The sequence below is a fragment of the Penaeus monodon genome, chromosome 18 (genome assembly GCF_015228065.2).
Source record: "Penaeus monodon isolate SGIC_2016 chromosome 18, NSTDA_Pmon_1, whole genome shotgun sequence".
Lineage (NCBI taxonomy): Eukaryota > Metazoa > Arthropoda > Malacostraca > Decapoda > Penaeidae > Penaeus > Penaeus monodon.
Window position 1 is genome coordinate 12,335,753 of NC_051403.1, and position 22,500 is coordinate 12,358,252.

At 38.2% G+C, this 22,500-nt stretch overlaps 1 protein-coding gene across 3 annotated transcripts in view; it reads right to left on the minus strand.

The window, feature by feature from the left end:
• The window catches only part of LOC119584261 (trichohyalin-like), an 80,271-nt gene that overhangs the window by 291 nt on the left and 57,480 nt on the right, over nt 1-22,500 (minus strand). For 2 of the 3 annotated variants that reach the window (XM_037932778.1, XM_037932782.1), the window contains exons 2-15: nt 18,338-18,426; nt 17,563-17,724; nt 16,081-16,212; nt 15,372-15,614; nt 15,106-15,249; nt 14,060-14,256; nt 13,557-13,917; nt 12,906-13,051; nt 12,510-12,666; nt 12,199-12,304; nt 10,163-11,820; nt 8,277-9,434; nt 7,121-7,159; nt 1-4,971 (exon numbers count right to left, since the gene is read on the minus strand). The exon at nt 1-4,971 is cut by the window's left edge and continues 291 nt beyond it. In XM_037932778.1, coding sequence (XP_037788706.1) covers nt 2,137-4,971; nt 7,121-7,159; nt 8,277-9,434; nt 10,163-11,820; nt 12,199-12,304; nt 12,510-12,666; nt 12,906-13,051; nt 13,557-13,917; nt 14,060-14,256; nt 15,106-15,249; nt 15,372-15,614; nt 16,081-16,212; nt 17,563-17,724; nt 18,338-18,426 — 7,427 coding nt within the window. In that variant the 3' untranslated portion in view covers nt 1-2,136. The remainder of the gene's footprint in view (nt 4,972-7,120; nt 7,160-8,276; nt 9,435-10,162; nt 11,821-12,198; nt 12,305-12,509; nt 12,667-12,905; nt 13,052-13,556; nt 13,918-14,059; nt 14,257-15,105; nt 15,250-15,371; nt 15,615-16,080; nt 16,213-17,562; nt 17,725-18,337; nt 18,427-22,500) is intronic. The other variant, XM_037932781.1, reaches the window with a different exon arrangement.

Genomic DNA, 22,500 nt, shown 5'->3' on the forward strand with positions numbered 1-22,500 from the left:
TTGTCTGTTATACATATGGCTACCAAATAGAGATTAAAATGCTTTAAAAAACCTTGTTTATTCAAAAGAAACTATACCACACCGAAGTGGCTGGTATGCTTCGTATAAAATTTACCTATTAGTCCAGTAAACAATACTGCATTCATGACAAAGAAAGGAATTGAAGTCAGGAAGAAGTTTTCTGCCAATATTTGCACCAACAATCTGCAGTACTAACAATCTGGTGTACACAGGCAATGGTACTAACAGGCCGCAATACTAACACTGAAACACTGATATTCTGACACTGTGGTAGACAATTCCTTCCATACACAAAACATGCTGACATACATACATACATACATACATACTTACATACATACATACATACATGTACACACACAGACACACATTCACTCTCAATAAAAAATTACAAACCACATCGGCTTTTTGTTGTCGACCTTCTTTGTTCCAGAAGGTGAAAGGGGAGTTGAGGCAATCAAGGCTACCTTTGGAGTGTTAAGAGATCAATTTCTGTTCGGAAGGATGAACTAACCTTTTGAGTCGGCACGTTGGTTGCATCCGATGTTTTAAGGTGAAATGTTTTAGTTCCCTATGAGTGTCAAGAGTTTCAGTTTGGTTTACCTTCATACAGTACTTTAAATACTTAAGTCCTAAGGAGGCAAGGGGTTATAATGGATTAATTCAGGAAAAAAGGATATTGGTGTAACTGCTGTGTATGGTAGGTGAGATGGTCTTCTATGGGATGAATGGCTTATGAGGTATACCTAATGTACAGAGTGGGTATGAGAATTTACAGAATGATGGATGGCACTGATGATGTACCAAGTAGATGATGGCGGGTGTTGGTTATATCTGTACTTGGAGACAACCAGACCAGAATGACCTTGCTACAAATTTGATTTTCGTTAACCTATCCGAACAAAGGGACTGAAACACTGTCCAATGATGTTTGCAATCAAATTTCCTAAAATCCCAAAAATGAAATATTTAAAAATATAAAAGTTAGTTTTGAAAAGAGAAAAAAAAATTTAAAGTTGGAAAGTACACATGTACTCCTTAAAAAAAAGTCTAGCACAAGTTCCCTGTGGATTATGCAAAGTACAAAACACATTAATACTCTCATTACTTGAGAAGTAAGCAAAAGTGCAGACTAATCTTAATTATGCATCTTACATATTGTTCTTGATTAAAATGAAATACAGCATCCTAAATGCTCCCTATTTTCAAGGTCTGCATAGCAACACCATAACATCAGGCTAACAGTAATAGTTGGCCACCAGGGGGGGGGAGAAATCACCCTGAGGCAGGTTTTGTACTTGGTTGGCTTGCACCCCACACCTGCCACTCCAGTGGGTAGACAATTGAGATCCAACAAAGGATGCCCTCCACTGGCTTTCGCTGAACCTTTTCCAATATACTGATCACATTATAATTTAGTCCACAACACCAAAGCAAGTCGGCATAAAAACACATATCCAGGTCTTTTCAGGTACATTATAGGGCTAAATTAATAATGTATTGAGTATCTGACAACAACATTGCCTCCTGGATCAAGATTTTCATAAGCGAAAATTTGGTTGTCTACCACATCATCCCACCAGGTAGTTTGGTATAGTCCAATACAGATTTTAGAGCTGCTTTTAAATCTCAATATTCATCTCGTCATTCAGTGTTTAAAATGACAATTTTGTACAATAAGCCCCCTGTTTTGTGATAAGAAAAGCTGCCTGCATAGCAAGTGGCACATAAGAAGTTATGTTTAAATCAATTTTTCACTGGCAGCGAACATTCTCTTCTATTTGTATAAAGTTTAAATCACAACAAAACAACTTTGACAGGGTACATGTATCTTTAAAAAATGCCTGCAAAACTGTAAATAAATAAAAAATAGTCTATAAATACTGATATAAGTAAATATAAAAATAGTTCTCTATAAGACAACAGAAAAGAACTTAACCTATTGCACTTGGCTGCTGCACTGTGAAAATGCTTTGCCACATTCATCAGAAACAAAATCAAATCAAACCACAAAAACATTGGTTGTAACTTAAACCCAAAGATATGAAGAGATAAAGTGATGGGCTGTTTTCAAGCCAAAGTGGGACGCCTGTGTTGTGAGGTGGGATTCCATCATTAGAGCCAGGGGCGATTCATGCCCTGGTACGAGCCTGGTCTCAGGCCAAGTGAAGGAGGGTAGCCAGAGGAGAAACCAGCTGCACTCATCAGGCCCTGCTGTATCATCATAGACTGGTGGGCAGCCAGATGTGAGGGGTGTGCTCCAGCAGACCTTAAGATTAGTTCCTCTTGTCTCTGCTGAAGGTACTGCTGGTAAAGCTGTGAGGTGGGATCCACTAAGCCACCAGCTAAAGCGCCTCGGCTTTGTTGGTTCATGAGTGCTAAGGAATCTCTTCCAGAATAGGAAGCCAAGTTAGCCGCATTGAGATGACTGAGGGTCTGCGCTTGACTTGAAGATATTGAATTAAGACTTGGAATTTGTAGTGATGGATGGGATTGTGAAATGGGGTCCCTTGGGTCTCTTGGAAGAGATGGAAAACTACCCTGACTGAGGCTAGAGAGACTTTGATGAGACTGCTGATGAGCTGGAGTAGGAGTGCGAGGAGCTCCAGGAAGACCAAGAGCAGCACTTAGCCCTGGTGATTGAGACAGGAATGGAGATGAGGAACCAGAGAGTGGACGTGGTAAAGATCCAGGAGTAAGAGCACCTTCCCCTCGGCCAAAGAGTGGTGATGACTGGCCTGTCATCATGTTGGTGTAGGAACGACTTAAACCCAACTCCACGCTATTACCAGTGGCTGCTGGTGTGGATCCTCCAGTACCAGAACTGGAGCCAGAGGCTGACCGCCCTGCTGACACTGGAGTCCCTGATGAGCTACCACCACCTGATGAACTTCCACTACTTGGACCAGTACCAACCTGAGTCTGACTTGCAGCAACTGATCCACGAGGTAAGAGTTCATGTGAAAACAGATTCGCCTGTCCAGTTCGACTGGCCAGTGAGGCTAAAGCTGCACGGTCTAGTTGCGCTAAGCGCTCTTGTGTTAGTCTATCTTGTGTCAGGCGGTCTCCCTGTAATGAGCCCATCTTCTGCAGCGAAGCAATGACTGATGTAGTAGCCAAAGATGATCCTAAACTAGTTGCTAGACTAGTAACCATACTTGATGGTAAACTGGAGGCAAGACTGTTGGCCAAACTAGTTGCTAAACTGGAAGTCCACATACTCTTTTGCTGGAGATACATATGTGATTTTTCAGTGGCATGAGCAGGTGGCAAGTCACGACTGGAAGGACGACTTCCTTCACTAGGCTTTTGGTGTGCTATTGGAGGCTGAGGATGACTGTGGATTTGAGACTGTGGTGTCTGTGGGGGTTTGGTTATCTGCTGTGGAGAGCCCAAGCCAGGCTGTGTTTGCATATGAGGACTTGTGATCTGTTGATGATAATTAGGCTGCATTGACCGATCTTGTAATCTAGGGTCAGCTTCAATCTGCCGAGCCAATTCTGCTGGTTGAACACGACTTGCAAGATTCAAACTCTGCTGATGCAAGTCTGTCAAATCATTAACAGCACTTATACCACTGCGCTCTATGTCTAACACTGGAACCTGTGTTGGCGTCTGTCCTCCCGCCACAGCAAATGGAGTAGGTGGCAAAGATTTTCCAATAGCAGGTTCAGGATTGGGAAATGCTGCAGGTGCTCGTGGAGGTTCAGCTGGTGATTTGGACAACTCCTTATCAGGAACTGGTCTATTCGCTTCTGGCTCTGTGATGCGTGACACAATCTGTGATAAGTTGGCAAGATTGGCTGGCAGTGCTGAGGGATGAGGAGAAAAGGGAACTGTCACATTAGGAGGTGCTGTATTTCGAGCCACTGGACTATCTTCTGCAGATTTACGACCTGCCCACTGAGTTGCTGAGCTGTCAACCGGACTGACTGCTGCTGCTGTCACACTGGAATTATTTGGGAAATCTTGACAACCTTTGTCTATTGCTGCTCTCTTTTTCAATGGTTGCATTTCTGATTTTTCCTGAATTGCTGGGGCAGGTGTTGTTAATCCAACCTGCACTGGAGATGCCAAAGTAGGAGTCAGAGGACCAGTTGGGGCTGCTGGTGATAGTGTTGGAGTCTGCTTTTTCACCCCATCATGGCTGTTGTAGTAGCCTGGGGGCTTCTTCTGAGGTTGTGTGGGCTGCACAGAGCCAGTGCTCTTATACTGATCAGTAAGGGGCTTTGTTGGATCATAAGAATAGTAACTATACTGGGGTTTGGTCTTTTCTGCTGGCTCAGTTGATGTCAAAGGTGCTGGGGACGGCTTATCTGTGGGTGTGGCTGGAGCAGAAGCCGAATAGTAGTTTGGAGTCTTGGCTTTTTCCAGAGCGGTATCTGATGAACTGTAGAAACTGGCATAGCTAGCTGGAGACTTTTGTTTCTTGCTAGCATCAGCCTTGCTAGAGTAAAAGGAGCTCATGTATGGCACTGTAGGACTGTATACTGGTGATTCTGTTGGTTTTGGTTCAGTAGTCTGCTTTTCAGCACTGTCCCCTGCAGGTTTATCAGTCATGTCCTGGTAAAATCCAACAGTAATGGCCCCATTAGCCTGATACTTTGCCTTCTCTGGATCATACGAAGGGAATGGTTTGGAGAGAGCATTCTCGTATCGAGGCGAGTATGCAGGCACACTCGGGGACTTTTCTGGTACTGGCGAGAATTGCTTGGCACCAAAACCTGGGGTGTGAGGAGACCTAGTCATAGGCGAGCGCTCCCCTTCTGAAGAGAAGGCTGCAGGAGAGCGGTCAGAGTCAAAGCTGTGGTTGAGGGGCGACCGGTCAGACACCCCAGATGAGGAAACAGAGGCCTTCCGCTGTCTCTCCACCTCAAGCTTCTTCGCTTCTTCACGTGCACGATCGAGTTCTTCCTCTTCAAACTTGTATGGGTCATCCTCCTCATCAGGCTGGAAGAGGGAGAAAAAAAGGGTTCCTTAGATACAGAAGGAATCTGTTACCATGGAAATCTTTTCACCAACAATAATTCCTATACAAGTAATAATCTACAGAATTTTAGCAGTGTATTCTCCACTAAGGAGTATACAGTTATGTTAGATATATTCTTAATTTCTTAAAAAGTATCTTTGAAGAGGACATTTAACCATTGCAGCCAAGATTTTTTTTTTTTTTTTTTTTTTTTTTTTTTTTTTTTTTTTTTTTTTTTTTTTCAAAACTGAAAAGACATTCTGATCACTCTATATATAAAATACAGCAAAAACCACATTGAAATCATACAATCTGTAAAGAATGCACTAGTGGAAAAGAAATTTGAAAAATCAAATACAAACAGTGAAATACAAAATCAAATACAGTAAGTACGTGTTATCAAACAATGAACTGTAATGTCCGTAAAGTGTAGCGTGCAACAAATAGAAATGTGAAGTGTGAGGATTAGGATTTTAATATTTTCCTACCTAATTCAGTATTTGAGAAAATGCAATATGATCTTCAGGGAATCTAATGTGAGCATATATCCATATCATTATTTTACACCTAAATTTGTGCCACTAAAGTCACATTTCATTATTTGTACTTTTCCTTCATCTAAGTAACAGACCAGACTGCAGGCATTTGACTTCAATAAAGATGATGTTCAAAGACAAGAGCATTATGTAGATAAACATCGTACATTTACAGGAAACAAGCGCACCTTACCAAAACATCAGTAAGTCTTTTCTCCAACATTATTCCAGGTGATCCGAACACAAAATTGGAAAAGCCATGTGTAGTATATCATATCAGACAGTATTTCACTTGTAAAAGTATAGATAAATAAACAAATAAAGAGATAATTAAATAAAGCAATTAAAAAAAAACTAAGTAAATAAATGTAACAAGACATGACAAGTAAACATGTAAAATATTAGTCAAATCATCATAAACTATCCATCTAGGTCTTCATGTGCTCTTCAGAACAAAACAAGAGATGAAACTTCCTATGAATTCCTTCATCTCCCACCACATCTGTCAATAATTCCTTCAGTATGATGAAAGACTCCTAATGCAAAGGTGATACATGAAGGGTTACATATACAAAAGTGAAAATCCAGTAGAGTAGGATGTAAGTGGCATAAAGCAGCAAGAACTAGGACCCTGATCTTGTGAGGACTGTTCTGCCCTTCCTTACGAGCCATGACAACAGCTATCTTTTAGTTTAGATTTTAGCAATTTATCGTACACATAGAAGGGGAAAAAAAATGTATTGCTGAATCTTGGGGAGGAGGAAACATTAAGAGAATTTTGGCATGCAAATATAAATATAAACATAAATTGCTCTTTTTTTTTTTATTCTTTTTTTTTTTTTCTTTTTAATATAATGCTTTACCAAGGTGCTGAAAAGGTACAGTAAATTACTTCAAAGGCTTTGAAGAAGCTAAGAAACAAACATAATGTGCTCTCCTGCGGTCACTGCGTTGAGATCTATTGGAGATGATGACACTGAGACTTTCTCAAAACAGAGATAAAGCCACAGAAAAGGAGGACTTGTGAATACAATACTAATTATCACTGAAATCCATAATAACCAAAAGTAGGTATCTTGACGTTATTGCAACTTCATTTCTTATATTCATAAAATCCTCCATTTCTCTGGCAAAGAACTGATTGTGCAAACGGACTAAAATCTTACAAACAAATCTCTCCTTAACACAGAGATTATACTTACCATCTGCATACTCAACGACATGCCCAGCTGCATAGCAAGAGGCCTACTGCAATTTGCTCACCAAAATTACTCTGCAGCAACTCATGATCAACAGAACAAACTGTTTGTGAACTAGCTTCCACAAAGTAGCGTGACCTGGTCATCTAACATAACAGTCATTTGTTTGCCACATTTAAAGTTGTTGATGCAGTCACCTTGAAAATTGCAAGGGAAACCACAAAGACCGTGCTATGTTGCATATTTGTATTCAATCATCTACTGACCATTGTTTTCTCTCCCGCAATTCATCGTTCTTCAAGCTAATCTCACTAACATCCAGTGACAGAAAAAAAAAAATGAACACAGCAAATTGATGAGAAAATAATGGTCTCTGTAGATATTACAAGGCTTACCATATTGCCGTCCTGTATCGTATATTGTCGCTCTCCCATCTATTGAAAAATTGGAAATTTAGAAGCGGATGTAAGTTACTCAGTCATAAGACAAGGAATCACTCAGTTATTCAATTCTGTATCAATTACTTTAGGGTAATTTCTACATACAAACACTTAAAAAAATAATCTATGAATTTCAAAATGTGTGTGTTTCAGTCAATATAGCAATATGTTGTGTAGTAATATGACTATGGATCACATGAAATTCAAGGATCAGAGTGCATGTAGTCTGGTCAACAAGGCAAAGAAGACTAAAATAATCTTATGAGCAGAAACATATTAAAAGTATTCATTTGCTTTTCTTGCTTTTTCCATTATCTATCAATTCATTCCTTTTAGCAAGTACTGATTTGTTGTCTTCAATGAATGTAGTCAAAAGTGTCTTTTTATTTCATACTTGAGACTCAAAAGTTCATGATATATTCTTATGTTATCTGGTAGTGTTACAGGAAAGAAAACCAAATATAAAAACATGAAATGACAAAAAAAAAAAAAAATCATAAAAACGAAACAAAAAAATTAAAATAAAACAAAATAATGAAATGCATGTTCCTTGAGGTGTGAGGTACTAATGGAAATACTAAATAACATTAACAAAATCATAAGAACATTGCAACAAGCATGATTATGAAAATGATCACAATATCAACTCCTCATTCTTTCAAATCCAACCTTGGACAGCTAAATTTCCACAAAACTAAATGAACTTTGCCCCTGGACCTGAAATCACAAGTATCACCAAAAATTATGAACACTGACGGCAATTGGTATTAAAAGTCCAATGCCTATTCTCTGGCATTTACTTTGATGTTCCTCAAGATTGTTATTTCCCTGTTATTATTCCCATGACTTTCCACAATCCTCAGGATAACAATGTCTTTGAAAATGAAGATTATGATAAACAATAATGTAATGACTGTATTAATGGTAAAAAATGGTAAAACTCTGTTTTAAAGCAAATATAAAACCATGTTTTAAAAACAGTAAAAAAAAAAGTTTCAAATATAAAGTAAAAAAACAAAAAACAAAAGGTAACAAAAGAAAAATCAACACAAAGAAAGTTAGAAACAAAAGACAACTGTAACTACAACCACAAAACAAGAATTCATCATACCTTCATCTTCTTCCATATTGGCTCATCCTCTAGCTTCTCGTCCAGCTTTTCGTACCAGGGGGTCTCGGGAGGCTTCTCGGGTGACAGGGGAGGCTCTGGCGATACAGGTGGCTCAGGGCTGGGCGGGGGCAGTGGTGAAGGTGGCGGCCGTTCCAGCATCCCTACTTCACTCTCCTCCACCTCTGACATGTCGTCAACATGGATCACCTCAGTGTCTTCCGGCTCTTTCGGACTATCGACCTGGTCTTCAGGCATCTTCTTGGGCCCTGCTGAGGACAGCTTAGGTGTGCCAAAGGCCTTGAACCAAGCACTCAAGTTGGGGGTGGCTCTCTCCTGTTTGATCTCTGGTGCGCGTGGAGTCGGAGGGGGCTCCTCGCTAATTCTCTCAGGAAACTCCTCCACCTCTTGTACCTCCTCTTTCTCCTCTTCCTCCCGCACCGACGGAGCCTCTTCCTTCTCCGGAATCTTTTCCCATCTGTTCTCCCACGGGCTATCCCATTTCTCTTTCGTCTCCCACTTCTCTTCCTCATCGGCACTGTTGGCTTCTCTTGAAGACTTCATACCTGTGCCGATATCACCTGAGCGAATAATACTGCCTAAACTGAGCTTTGGGCTGTCCCCGACCTCACTATTTGGTACTAGACCTATGCGTGACTCTTTGGCTTTGGCAATGAGGGTTGTCAATTTTGAATCTTCTTGTTTGTTTATTTTGCCGAAGGGATTAGTTTTTGCTTTTGGTTTTCCTTCTGATGAATTCTTTGTCTCCTTCTTCACAACACCCTCTTTCTTGGCAATGTCTTTAGATTTAATAATGGCTCCAGGTTTTATTCTGCCATCTTTTATATCTTTGAAAAGTTCTTTTGTGTTGTCTAAACTTTCTTTATCACTTTCTGCCTTCTTTTCCTTCTTTATCTTCTTTTTCTTTGGTTCTTCTTCACCATCTTCTCCACTGCCATTCTTCCTCTTTTTCTTCTTATGTGCTTTCTTCTCCTTTTCTTTTGGTTCATCCATCATCAATTTTTTGCGGTACTCTGCTTCAATTTTGAATGCAATTGCTTCAAATTCCTCGGCAGTGACCTTCCGAGATGGAGAGTTGCTGGCTGAAGAGTATTCACTGAAGCGTGGCACTGTTGGGTCATCCAGCATTGTTGTTATATCCTAAAGGAAAGACACAAAGATTACATTAATTCTTACTTCACATTTTTGCTTCCAAGCACAGAAAAGCACATAAAAAAAATGATGAGGCAAGTCATAACAGTCAACATAAACACATACATACATACATACATACATACATACATACATACATACATACATACATACATACATACATACATACATAACATTATATATATATATATATATATATATATATATAATATATATATATACAATATTATACATATATATACATATATTATATATATATAACATATATATATAATATACATATATTATAATTAATAAAAATATACTATAAATCTATATATATCAAAAATATAACATATTAATATATATATATAAAATATATAATATCATAATATATAATATAATAAAATATACATATATTAAAATATATATAATATTATAATAATATATATAATTTATATATAAAAATTTATATATATAATATATATAATTATATTATATATATATATTTATGTATATTATATAATAATTTAATATTATATAATTATTATATATATATAATTTATGTATATATATTATTTATATATATATATTTAATTTATGTGTGTTTATATACATACTTATATAAAATATATAAAAATCTGTAAATATATATATGCATATGGATAGATACATACACGTGCATACATACATATACATGTTTGTGTATGCATGCATGTAATATAACAAAACCATACCTTTAGTGTCTGTTCAGTAGCTTCAGACAGTGCATTAATGGCAGCCATGTTCTTAGCAGTTATCTTTTTCTTCTTACTGTTTTTCTTCTTTCCTTCTTTTTTACCTTCTTTCACCTTGCCTTCTTTGTGCTTCTCGTGCTTCTCATGTTTCTCTTGTTTATCATGGTGCTTCCCATGCTTCTCATGCTTCCCCCTGTGTTTTACTTTCTTCTTCTTCTTGCCAGGGGTCTCTTCTTTGGTCTTGGCAACAGGCTGGGCCTCCTCCACCTCCTCCACCGGCTCAGCCACCTCTGTTTGTTCAAGATCAAGTTCAAGATCAAGATCAAGATCACGATCACGATCATGTTCACGTTCACGTTCGCGTTCACGTTCCCGTTCGCGCTCGCGTTCACGTTCACGTTCTTCTTCGTCCGAGTAGTCGTATACATCCTCTACCTTCAGGATCTTTTTGCTATCCTTTTCCCCTGCATGCTTGTTCTTTTTCTTATGGTGTTTGCCATCTTTTGTTTTGCTCTTGTGATGGTGATGGTGGTGATGATGGTGATGATGGTGGTGGTGGTGGTGTTTGTCATGCTTGTCCCCATGTTTGTGCTTCTTCTTTTCCTTGTCTTTACCAATCCCGCCTTTTTTCTTGTTCTGCTTCCCGACGTGGTTGTGTTTCCCCTTCTCTGACACTTGTGCCTTGTCTCCTCCCTCCTCTCCATCTTCTCCCTCTTCCTCCTCTTCTTCAACCACTTCATCATCCTCAATGTCATCAATCTCTCCAAAGAGTTCATTGTGTTTTTCACTTATGTAGTCTGCATTACTCTTTTCTTCGTCATTATCTTCATCACTTCTGTAATCTTCATTGTTGTAATACATGCAAACATCTGGCTCTATATCATCATCATCGTCATCATCCACATCTTCCCCTTCAATCTCTTCCTTCTTTTCTATTCCTATCGCATCCTTATGGACAGTCTTTTTAATAATGTCTTCTTTTCTTGGTCTTCCTATCTTATTCTTCACAGCTGGAATGACCATCTTTTGCTCAATTTCCTCTTCCTCCTCCTCTTCTTCCTCCTCCTCTTCCTCATCCTCATCCTCCTCCTCTTCTCCCTCTCCTGCTTCCTCCTCTTCCTTTTCTTCTGGAGGATGATCTAGGATAGGCTTTTTGGTGTCTAGTACATAGTCTTCCATCTCCTCCTCCTCTTCATCATCTTCCTCAGGATATGGGTCTTCCCTCACCAGCAGTGGAGGTATATCAAAATCTTCATCATCATCATCATCTTCCTCTTCATCATCATCTCTGAACTCATACTGATCAATCTTTGGTTTGTCCTTCTTCGGCTTCTCCTTTTCTTTGTCTTTTTCTCTGCCAAACTTGCCCTTCTTCCTCTCCTTGTTGGGTGGGATAATTACATCACTAATATGTTTCTCTTTTGGCTTCCTTCCTACTTTCTTCTTCTTGCGTCCCCTCTTCTTTGGTGAAAGTTTCTCACCATCTATTCTTGTGTTCTCTTTCTCATCACTGTTATTTCGTCTTTTCTTTCTTTTGGCTGACTGCTGGTAGCTCATGTCTATGTACATCTCTTCATCCGAAGAAAGATCCGCCTCCAAATATTTGGCTTTGAGCTTTGCAAAAACTTTCTCCAGATTGTATGCCATGTGTGTGTATTCTGGAAAATCCAAGCAATCATTTATTTTCTTCACCAAATCCCTCCCTAGATCTTATACATATACTTTTTACTTAGTACCATAAGCAAGAAGTTAATAAGTAGAAATTTTAATATATGGCAAAATAAAACTATATTGGGCAAGTCATTTTATAATATTTGAGAATACTTATTACCTATCTAATCTATGCTTTACTTCTAAAACCAATCCCATGTGTTTTCAAAAGTGTCTGATAACCTGATATAATATTAACAAAGCTCTATTCAGCATTTCTATCATTTACATCTCTTGCCTACATTTTTTCCTTTATACATTATTTCATATCATCCTAGAGGTTCAAGAATGAAACAAGCACCCTAACATATTAGATCCAATCTTACCACTCTCTGGTCCATTATACAATTTGCAATTGTCCATCATGAGTTTGAAGTCACCTTCAAACATGGCAAGATTAGTGTAATACCCAGCATCGAGACGTTCTTCCATCTGTAAACAAAAAAAGTTTAGGATTTCAAGAAATTCCACAGATTATCTATCAGTTTCTAATAAGAACTCATCAAAAACTACAGCTGATTATATGGAACAATAATTTTCTTCAGTCATAATTAATTCAACACCATTCCCATCTATCCATATCACTACAAGTAATGCAAAGACTATAAATGTCCCAGATAAACAGCAAGATACTAACCCGACTGATGTGCATAGGCCTTCTAATAACAGCATAATAGTTAGGGGCATACTCCTCCTCTACAGCATCATGGAAGGGCCAGGCATCCTCATGATCTCGTAGATGTTCCAAGACCTTATACATTCCTGTGCGAAGGTCATCCTCTGTTTGAAGAACCCTGGGTACAAAACAAAAATAGTTATTTCATTAGGTCAACCCAAGTTTCACCAATAGATGCTGAGAAACATGAGACTAGAAGTATTAGATACTGACAATCACATTTTCATGAACTGAACAAGAAAACATGTAGTGTATTATTTGTCTATATCATATACAATATAAATACTTAAGGATTGAATGAGGTAATTCAGTCCAATTTTCTAAAAGGTAAACTGTAGCAGACAAATATAAACTTACATATGAGCACTTTTAACTTTCTTCTTAGTTGGTGGAGAAGTGACTGTGTTGACAGCAGTAACATTAGGTTCAGGCACAACTGCTGCTGGACTGAGTGAAAACGCCACAGATGACAAAGAGTTGTTTGTTTTCCGCCCACTATATACCTGTAAGGAAAATAATCTTTACTGCTTAATCCTTGAAATGCAAACTGCCCACTCCCAATGTAATATCATTTCACAACAAGAGCTGTTAAAAGAAGAAAGTATATAGCAAAAGACCTATGAGTATCATTATCTGTTTTCCTTTCTTTCTCTTATGATATTCAAAATACTCATACAGGAATTTATTACATATGATTTCACATGTTATACAAAGCTACCCCTAGTAAACTGCATGGAGAGTAGGAATAAAATAAATTTAGGAACTTAAGGAATGCAAAACTCTTCATGTAAACTGAATATCCAAAGCTTCTTTTCATTATGTATGAGATAAAACTATCAGTTCACATAAAACTTGAAAACATAAAAACAAATTAAAAATTAAATAAATTAAAAATCATGGCAATGTATAGTCAAAATGAAAACACAATACTAATATCAAACTCATTCAGCTTCATCAGTTTCTAAGACTACCATATTATACTACTCTATCATAATCAGACAAGTCTACCTGAGGCTTAGAGCTCTCCTCCTCCTCATCCGACACTTCCTCCTTGGTGACGCGCTTTTTGGATCCAGGTTTTCTTCCCGGTTTTCTCCCTCTTCTCTTCTGTGGAGATTCTTCCTGAGAATAGTCCATGGCTTTCTTTTCCCGGACTTCTTTGACTTTCTTTATTGGTTCCTTGACCTCCTCCTCCTCCTCCTCTACCTCCGAAGTGTCATTTATCTCAATTACCTCGACTTCTGGTCTTTCTCTACTTTTGTTCTCGTGGCTTTCACTTCTCTTCCTTTCTCTAGGGGATTTGTTAACCTTGGGCGGCGAAGCTGTCTCCTGGATGACTTCCTCTTTCAACACCTCACGGGCCTTTTTTCTGAAGCACAAGAGATATGGCATCTGAATATCATGGAACTCAATATAATTAAATAAGAAAATCAACAGCAATAACTAAAACAAAAACTGACAAGTCCTATGATATGAAAAAGTGAAAAAAAAAACACTTATGAATTTCTTACCTCTCTGTCTTCTCTCCTGAAACAGACTCTTCTTCCTTTCTTTTCTTCTTCTTCTCTTCTTCCAGCTGTCTTCTCTTCTCTTGTTCAACTATTTCTATGGCCAATTTTTTCTCTTCCTCTTCTTTCTTCTCTTTCAGTTTCTGTACTCTTCCTGATGATCTCCGAGGGGCAAATTCCATCATTCGTTTCCTCTGTATCTGGTAATACAGAATTTTCTTATTACATAAATAAATACATCCCTACTAAGGGGTGGTTCACAATTTTCCACATCTTTACAAGTGTACAAAACATACACTTTTTGGAGGCCCCCCTCTGCTCCTCCCTCAAAAAGTGTACAATTTCTCCCCCTGCCCCAGAAAGCCTATTTTATTATATCAAAACTGAGACAAACCCATGTAAATATTGATTATAAGCACCATATGTATGGCCCACATGCTTCAGTACTTTGCAGGAGTGAGACTAGTGGGCTGTCGATTATACAAGGAGTATCAAAAAACAATCAACATTTTCTCCATTTCTGTAGTTGTGAAAATGTTGAAAATTGTGAACCACCCAACACACATGCATAAATATGTACAAATTAAATGCAAGACTTATTTAAATCTTATTCATTCACTCATTTATCAATCTGTCTGAGTCTGTCTGTCTGTGTCTGTCTGTCTGTGTCTGTCTGTCTGTGTCAGTCTGTCTGTGTCTGTCTGTCTGTGTCTGTCTGTCTGTCTGTGTCTGTCTGTGTCTGTCTGTGTCATCTGTGTCTGCCTGCCTGTCTGTCTCTGCCTGTCTGTTTGTGTCTGTCTGTCTGTCTGTCTGTCTGTCTGTCTGTCTGTCTGTCTGTCTGTCTGTCTGTCTGTCATCCTAATAAATCAAACCTCTTGTACCTTCAAGTCACCTACATCTATGATAGGTATATTTTTTCAATCTATTGCCTATTGGTATTTTTGTTTTTTGTTCCAATCAATTACTGGTCAACATATTATCAGGAAATGGGATTGACAACTCTGGTCACACCTTAATTCTATCTTCATAGTCAAAATTTTATGTTTTACCTTTTCCTTTTCCTGAAAGAGTCTTGGAATTTCAGGAAGAAAATCCTCCCGAAGAGTCTGCAGCAAACTGCGTTCTAACTTGGAAGCACAATTTTCAAATTTCTCTGCTAGATTATTCCAGTCCTCCTCTGAGAAACACTGAACCTGAAAAATTAAAATGAACATGTAAATGCCTGAGAGCCATAAAAGACCTTCAAACATGATCACAATATTCTTTTGAAAGTCAAAAAAAAAAAAACAAAAAAACAAAGGCTTTGCTCTCTCACCTGCCACACTGACTTTGGTTCTTCAACCTCCTCTTCACTATCCTCATTCTTGTGGCCTTTTTTCTTACGCTTCTTTTTTCTCTTATCTTCTTTTTCTTTGTCTTTATCCTTTGGTTTCCGTCTGTGTGGGTGGTAGAGTGAGTGGTCTTCTCTGTAGAGCCGGGTGCCATAAAAATACCAATAAGTAGAGCCGCTGTCGTCATACCCGAGTGGCTCCACCCGTAAACTATCAGATTCTAGATTCTGCATAAAAAAAAAATCCGAATAACAATGATGTTGTTGCTATCACTTAATAGATATGTTCCTGAGAGAGTGAGAGAGTGAGTGAGTGAGTGAGTGAGTGAGTGAGTGAGTGAGTGAGTGAGTGAGTGAGTAAGTTAGTTAGTTAGTTAGTTAGTTAGTTAGTTAGTTAGTTAGTTACTTATTTAGTTAGTGAGTGAGTGAGTGATTGAGAGTGAGAGTGAGAGTGAGAGTGAGAGTGAGAGTGAGAGTGAGAGTGAGAGTGAGAGTGAATGTGAGAGTGAGAGTGTGTGTGAGATTATTCTGTATATCTCATCTCCAAACCTAGATATGTGGATCTGTATCATAAAACTAAATATAATCACACATGTGAATCACTAGGTCTAAATCTTATACCAAAAATTTTGTCAGAGAACTTGAAATATCTGCATTTTACTTATAGGTAAATTAGTGATAGAAATATACCCACTTTTAGGAGATCAAGAACATCCTCTGCTTCTAATCTAAAGTCACAGACGGCATGAAGGATTTCCACTTTTCTTCTTAAAGGAAGATATCTGAGATCACCTTCTTTGAATAAATTTTCTCTCGTCGGATCCTCCTGTCAAGTACAAGACTACATTATTGGAATTTCAATCTTAAATATACAAGTATCCTTCACTATGTAATCACTCCCTGCACAACCAAATATTATACAATTTTAAATTTTCCCTCTGAGAAGTCTAAAGAACAAATATAATATTTGTGAAGATTGCTGTGACCATGCAATCAATATATTGCATTGAGTGTACTATGTTCAGTGTTTATTTGCAAAGTCAGTACATTCTCCAGACAAAATAAAAAATCATGCATCAGAAGTTCAATTACATCACTTACTTTACTTACTGATAATTCTAGTTTCCCTTCTATCTTATTTAACTTATTTAAATAATTAAGTTTTCTTTAAATTATTACAAATTTGTACTCTTCAGTTGGCTGGGGGGTCTCTTATTACTTCCTAGCTATTTTTGAGTGGCTAGAAATGTGGTCCCTTTAAACTGCCTTATAAGCTTAGTATCAGATTAATCTTATATTTTTTTTCTTAGATTGTATGCCCTAATTCCTCTCCTGCTTGTTCACAGTTTCTTGTCAGTTTGCCCTTGAAACTATCTAGAGAAACACACACACTCATACAGCGCACCCCCTTTCATATTCACACTAGCTCTTCTTTCCTTTTAGAGTATTTCTTTCATCTCTATCTCAATATCTCAATATTCCTCTATCTCTCTATCCCTCTATCTCAATTTCTCAATCTCTCATTCTCTTAATCTCTCATTCTCTCTCTCATTCCTTCTCTCATTCTCTCTCTCATTCCTTCTCTCATTCTCTCTCTCATTCCTTCTCTCATTCTCTCTCTCATTCTTCTCTCATTCTCTCTCATTCTCTCTATCTGTCTCTATATTTCTATCTCTATTTTCTCTCTCTCTATCTATATCTATATCTATTTCTCTATTTTCTATTCTCTCTCTATCTCTCTCTATATATATATCTATCTCTATCTCTCTATATCTCTTTCTTTATCTCTCTCTATACCTCTCTCTATACCCCTCTCTATACTATACCTATTTCTCTATATCGCTCTATATATATCTATATATCTCTATATCTCTATATATATCTATCCATCTCTATATCTATCAATCTCTATAACTATCTCTATCTATCTGTCTATCTCTATATCTATCTATCTATCTATCTACTCCATCTCCATCTCCATCTCCATCTCCATCTCCATCTCTATCTCTATCTCTATCTCTATCTCTATCTCTATCTCTATCTCCATCTCCATCTCTATCTCTATCTCTATCTCTATCTCTATCTCTCTCTATCTCCATCTCCATCTCCATCTCATCTCTATCTCTATCTCCATCTCTATCTCTATTTCTTTCAAAATGCACTGCACTTCACTAACCTGACATTTATGTTTGAAGAGCTTCCTGAGGTAGCTCTGGTAGTTTGTAGCATTGACTGTCTTGCCTGGGAGACAGCCCTGCACTAGGCGCACTGTCAGCTCCACCAGCAGGGGGCTACCTGTATCATCCAACCCATCTGTCAGTAGTGCCTCCTCCAACTCCTGTAAGTAAGAAATTAATCAGTGAAAGCAATATCGGGGTAGTCTTTTCACAAATCTTCCTGTATCATTTTGCTATCACAAGCTATAAGGAACATGAAACCTCAACTGTAGATATCTATGAAACGTGTAGACTACAAACTCTCAAATAACAACTGTACTTATTGCAACTGTACATATATAAAAATAAAAAAAAAAAACTCGAGCACAGTTCCCCCAGTTCAATGATCCCGTGTCAACCTGCGGCTCCCACTGGTCCCAAGACAATACTCTCGACGTCAGTAGGAGGAGCATGAGTCAAGGAATCCCCTATCTGACTGCACAAAGTGGAATGATCTCGCTATACAGGTCATAGACAATAAAAGCCTTGTGCAAAAAAAAATATAATCATAATGTAACCTGTCGTTTCGCAAGGGAGCATCTGTCGTTTCTGAGACAGTACGAAACAGTCAGTCTATTTACGCTGCTGTATATCCGATTTCTTTTTATCTGAATGTAGATATAAAAAAGAAGACATCCCGTTACATAGTCAATCTTAGAACATCTATTTTTATACAGAGACCTGGCAACTGACAAGAGCAGTGGCCCATCATCATGCCACAAACCACAAACTCACCTCAATGTCAAAATCAAGAAGATCGAAAGCGGCTCTGAAGAGTGAGCAGAAGTGTGCGATACTCGGTAACTCCCACCATGACTGGATATCTGAAATAGAGGGAAATTTTCGATTAAACATGGCGCTTAAACGTGTATGGAGTTTCTCTCAATGCGATGACCCGCCCCTGGTCTTTCCTGCTTTCGGCTGTTCTATATTATCTTTTTTATCTCGACTATCTCGTTCTTTAAAAGCAAACCATAAAAGTGTGTGTGTGTGTGTGTGTGTGTGTTTGTGTGTGTGTGTTTGTGTGTGTGTGTGTGTGTGTGTGTGTGTGTGTGTGTGTGTGTGTGTGTGTTTGTGTGTGTGTGTGTGTGTGTGTGTGTGTGTGTGTGTGTGTGTGTGTGTGTGTGTGTGTGTGTCTTTGCATAACATAAACATCGACATGCATATAATCATGTATGTGTGTGAAGCATATGTATATATATATATATTATATTATAATATATATATCATATAATTTATATTATAATAATTATATAAAGATACTATAGATCTATATAAGCATATCAATTAATATTATTATATATATATATATAACATTGTTATATACTATATAATTATATATACATATATATACATATAATAATATATATATATAATATATATATTATATATGACTATATATATAATATATATATATATATGTTTTATATATTATATAATATTGTATATATACATATATATATGTATATATACTATATATATTATATATATATAGTATATATATATATTATGTATATAATATATATATATTATATATAAGTATAATATATGTATTATATATATGTTATAAATATATACATATATATATTATATATATACAATGTATATATACATATATATATATGTATTATATACATATATATATGTATATATATACATATATATATGTATATATACATATAATATATATGTACATATATATATGTATATATACATATATATATATATGTATATATACATATATATATATATGTATATAATATAATATATATATATATATTAATATATATATATATATATATATATATACTGTAAGCATCAGTGAACATAAACTAAAATATGATAAAAATTAAATATAGCGAGCGAGCGAGCGAGCGAGCGCACACACACACACACGCACACACACACACACACACACACACACACACACACACACACACACACACACACACACACACACACACACACACACACACACACATGCGCGCGCGCGAATTGAATGTATGTATACACAATCTATTTACAATAATCAATGATATTACGACACAAGAATGCAATGAAAGGAAGTATCAATTCCAAAAGGTTCCTTTTCATGCAAAGCGCAATACAATATCCGGAGCATCAATAGAACGCAGTCAATTAAACCCTCCGGAAGTACCTGGCAACTTGACGGAGTCGCCCGCGCCTCACCCTCAGTGACGTCACTCACCACGTTACCAAAAGAATATTCTATGATGTTTTTTGCTTTGTTTTTCCTTGGATGTTTATATATTTCTGATTTCCAGTCTATGTTGACAATGGAGATCTGGTGCATGAAAATATGAATGCATCTTCATGTGAAGATGTGTAATTTAAAACATATGGTACCCCGTATTCCAAGTAAATGGTTGAACATACACTATCTCCCACAAAAAAAAGAGAGAAAATGTAACTTTGTCCAGGGAATCTATTTATGAATCAAATTTGAACAAAAAGAATTATGACACGTAACTCGTTTACCCAGCTACAGGATTTGCATATTCAAATGTTCTGGTAGTATGGATTACGTGGTCACAATACCATACTGTGGGACTCCCACCCCGTCGATTCATATATTTCATCGTAACATAACAAAGGAAACTTATCAAATGCGTACATATCCGTAATACTCAACATTATATTTTTTATATATATATTCCAAAAGGAAATACGCAATAGTCCTTTTGATTTTAAATAATAAAATAAAAATCCTGGCGACACGTTGCAACAGCTGAACCCCCTCCCACCCCCATCCCCCGCCCGGCTCCCCCCCCCCCGCCCTTCTCTTCTACCACATTTCCCGCCAAAAAGTATCACTTGAGAAGAACGGGTTTGTGACGCAGCAAAAAATGAGGAGAGGAGAGAGAGAGAGAGAGAGAGAGAGAGGGAGGGAGGGGGAGGGATGACGGAAAGGATGAGAGGTATAGAGGGGGGAAAAGGGGGGAAAACCAGACGATAGACAGGTAGTGAAGGAGAATGAAAAAGAAACGTAGAATTGGACAGAACGAAACTATTATTGTACCTCTTTTAAAAACGCTACTTCACTCGGTAACGCGAAGAAAAAAAACAGGTAGCTAAGCTATACCCGCAGCATGAATGGGTACTTGTTCCTTGTATTATGTTAGGCGGGAAGTAAAACGTTACTTCAGTTCTCTGCCCTCTAGCTTTTCTGGGCCACGTGGTACAGGCGACCCGAGTCCTTTGGCGCATTTTGTGGGTACTTGTGTGATTCAATACCAAGATGTTTTGTTGGGGATTCCAAGGCTTACTTATTTTAATTTGGACTGTCATTGAAGTGAAACGTGTTTCTTTTTTCTCTCTCTGTCTCTCGCTTACTTACTCATTTATTTTTTTTTATTTGTTTGTTTGTTTGTTTGTTTGTTTATTTATTTATTCATATAATATCTGCACATGCAAAAAAAAAAATTGGCCACCGTAAAATGAAAAGAAAAGAGTTCCGGGAAATTAGTAATAATCTCTCGTATACCAAGTTATGTCATCAGCGCTGTAAATAAAATCCGTCGCTATTTGCCGAGAGGATAGTCCCGGCGAACAAACTGCACCCAGCTTTATTCGCTAAATGAAGGCGCTGTCCCCTAAACGATGACCATTCCTTTCCGCAAATAGGAAACTCCCCGAGCCTATTTGCGTCTGAATTATTATTTTAGTTACCTTCGCTCCGCCTTCCCCTCAGCCCTGTGCGAGAGAACGGTTGCCTTGGTAACCGAACCTGTGCACACACCGACACAGACAAACGAGCGCGTGGACACGCAAAAACGTAGGCACACGCACACGCACACCCACCCGCACGCACGCACGTGTATACGGAAAGGCAAGGTAAATCCTAACACATGCAGCGTACGGATAAAATGTGTCTGTCCCTCTGTATACGTGTACGTGTACGTAAGTACGCGCGCGTGCGCGCGTGTGTGTGTGTGTTCAATTTCCAAATTTTCCCAAACAGACAAGCTCTTCCTTTCACTACGCCGCCTCCCTTGTCAGGTAGACAACGCCTAACAATACACCGGGAAACTGCAACCGATGCAACACAGCAACGAGATCTGGCAGGAGAGGCGCCGATTCCCAGAGGGAAGGTGCGATGACGGAGGGTAGGGGGAGGGGGAGGGAGAAGGGGGAAGGAGAAGAGGAAGGGAGAATGGGAGGAGGGAAGAGGAGGAAGAGGAAGGAAAAGAGAAGGGTATGTAAGATGATGAGGGAGGGGGGAAGAGAGAGAGAGAGAGAGAGAAGAGAGAGAGAGAAGAGAGAGAGAGGAGAAGAGAGAGAAAGAGAAGAGAAGAGAAGAGAAGAGAGAGAGAGAAGAGAGAGAGAAAGAGAGGAGAACGAGAGAGGAGAGAGAGAGAGAGAGGAGGAAGAGAGAGGAGAGAAACAGAGACAGAGAGAGAAACAGAGACAGAGAGAGAGAGAGGAAAAGAGAGAAGGGGAGAAAAAGAGAGAAGGGGAGAAAAAGAGAGAGAAGAAAAGAGAGAGAGGGAGAGGAAAGAGAGAGAGGAAGGGGAGGAAAAGAGAGAGGGAGAGAGAGGAGGAGAGAGATGAGAGGAGGAGAGAGAGAGAGAGAGAATGAGAGGAGAGTAGAGGAGAGAAGAGGGATGGGAGGGGAGAGGGGGTTGTAGAATACGAGAGGGGACCAGAGTATTTTTAGCGCGCCTAGTCAGTCTCCTCGTTCACATAACACAGCCTCTGTTGTGTCACCGCAAGTGCCCGTGGTTGCAGACGTCTTTAAGAACTTCTCCTTCCTACTCGTGTCGCTGTTGAAATAGTAATATGTTATTCTGGGTTCACTTATTTGGTATATATGGAATGTGTGTGAGAGTGTATATGAATGTGTGTGTGGTGTGTGTGCTGTGTGTGTGCGTGTGTGT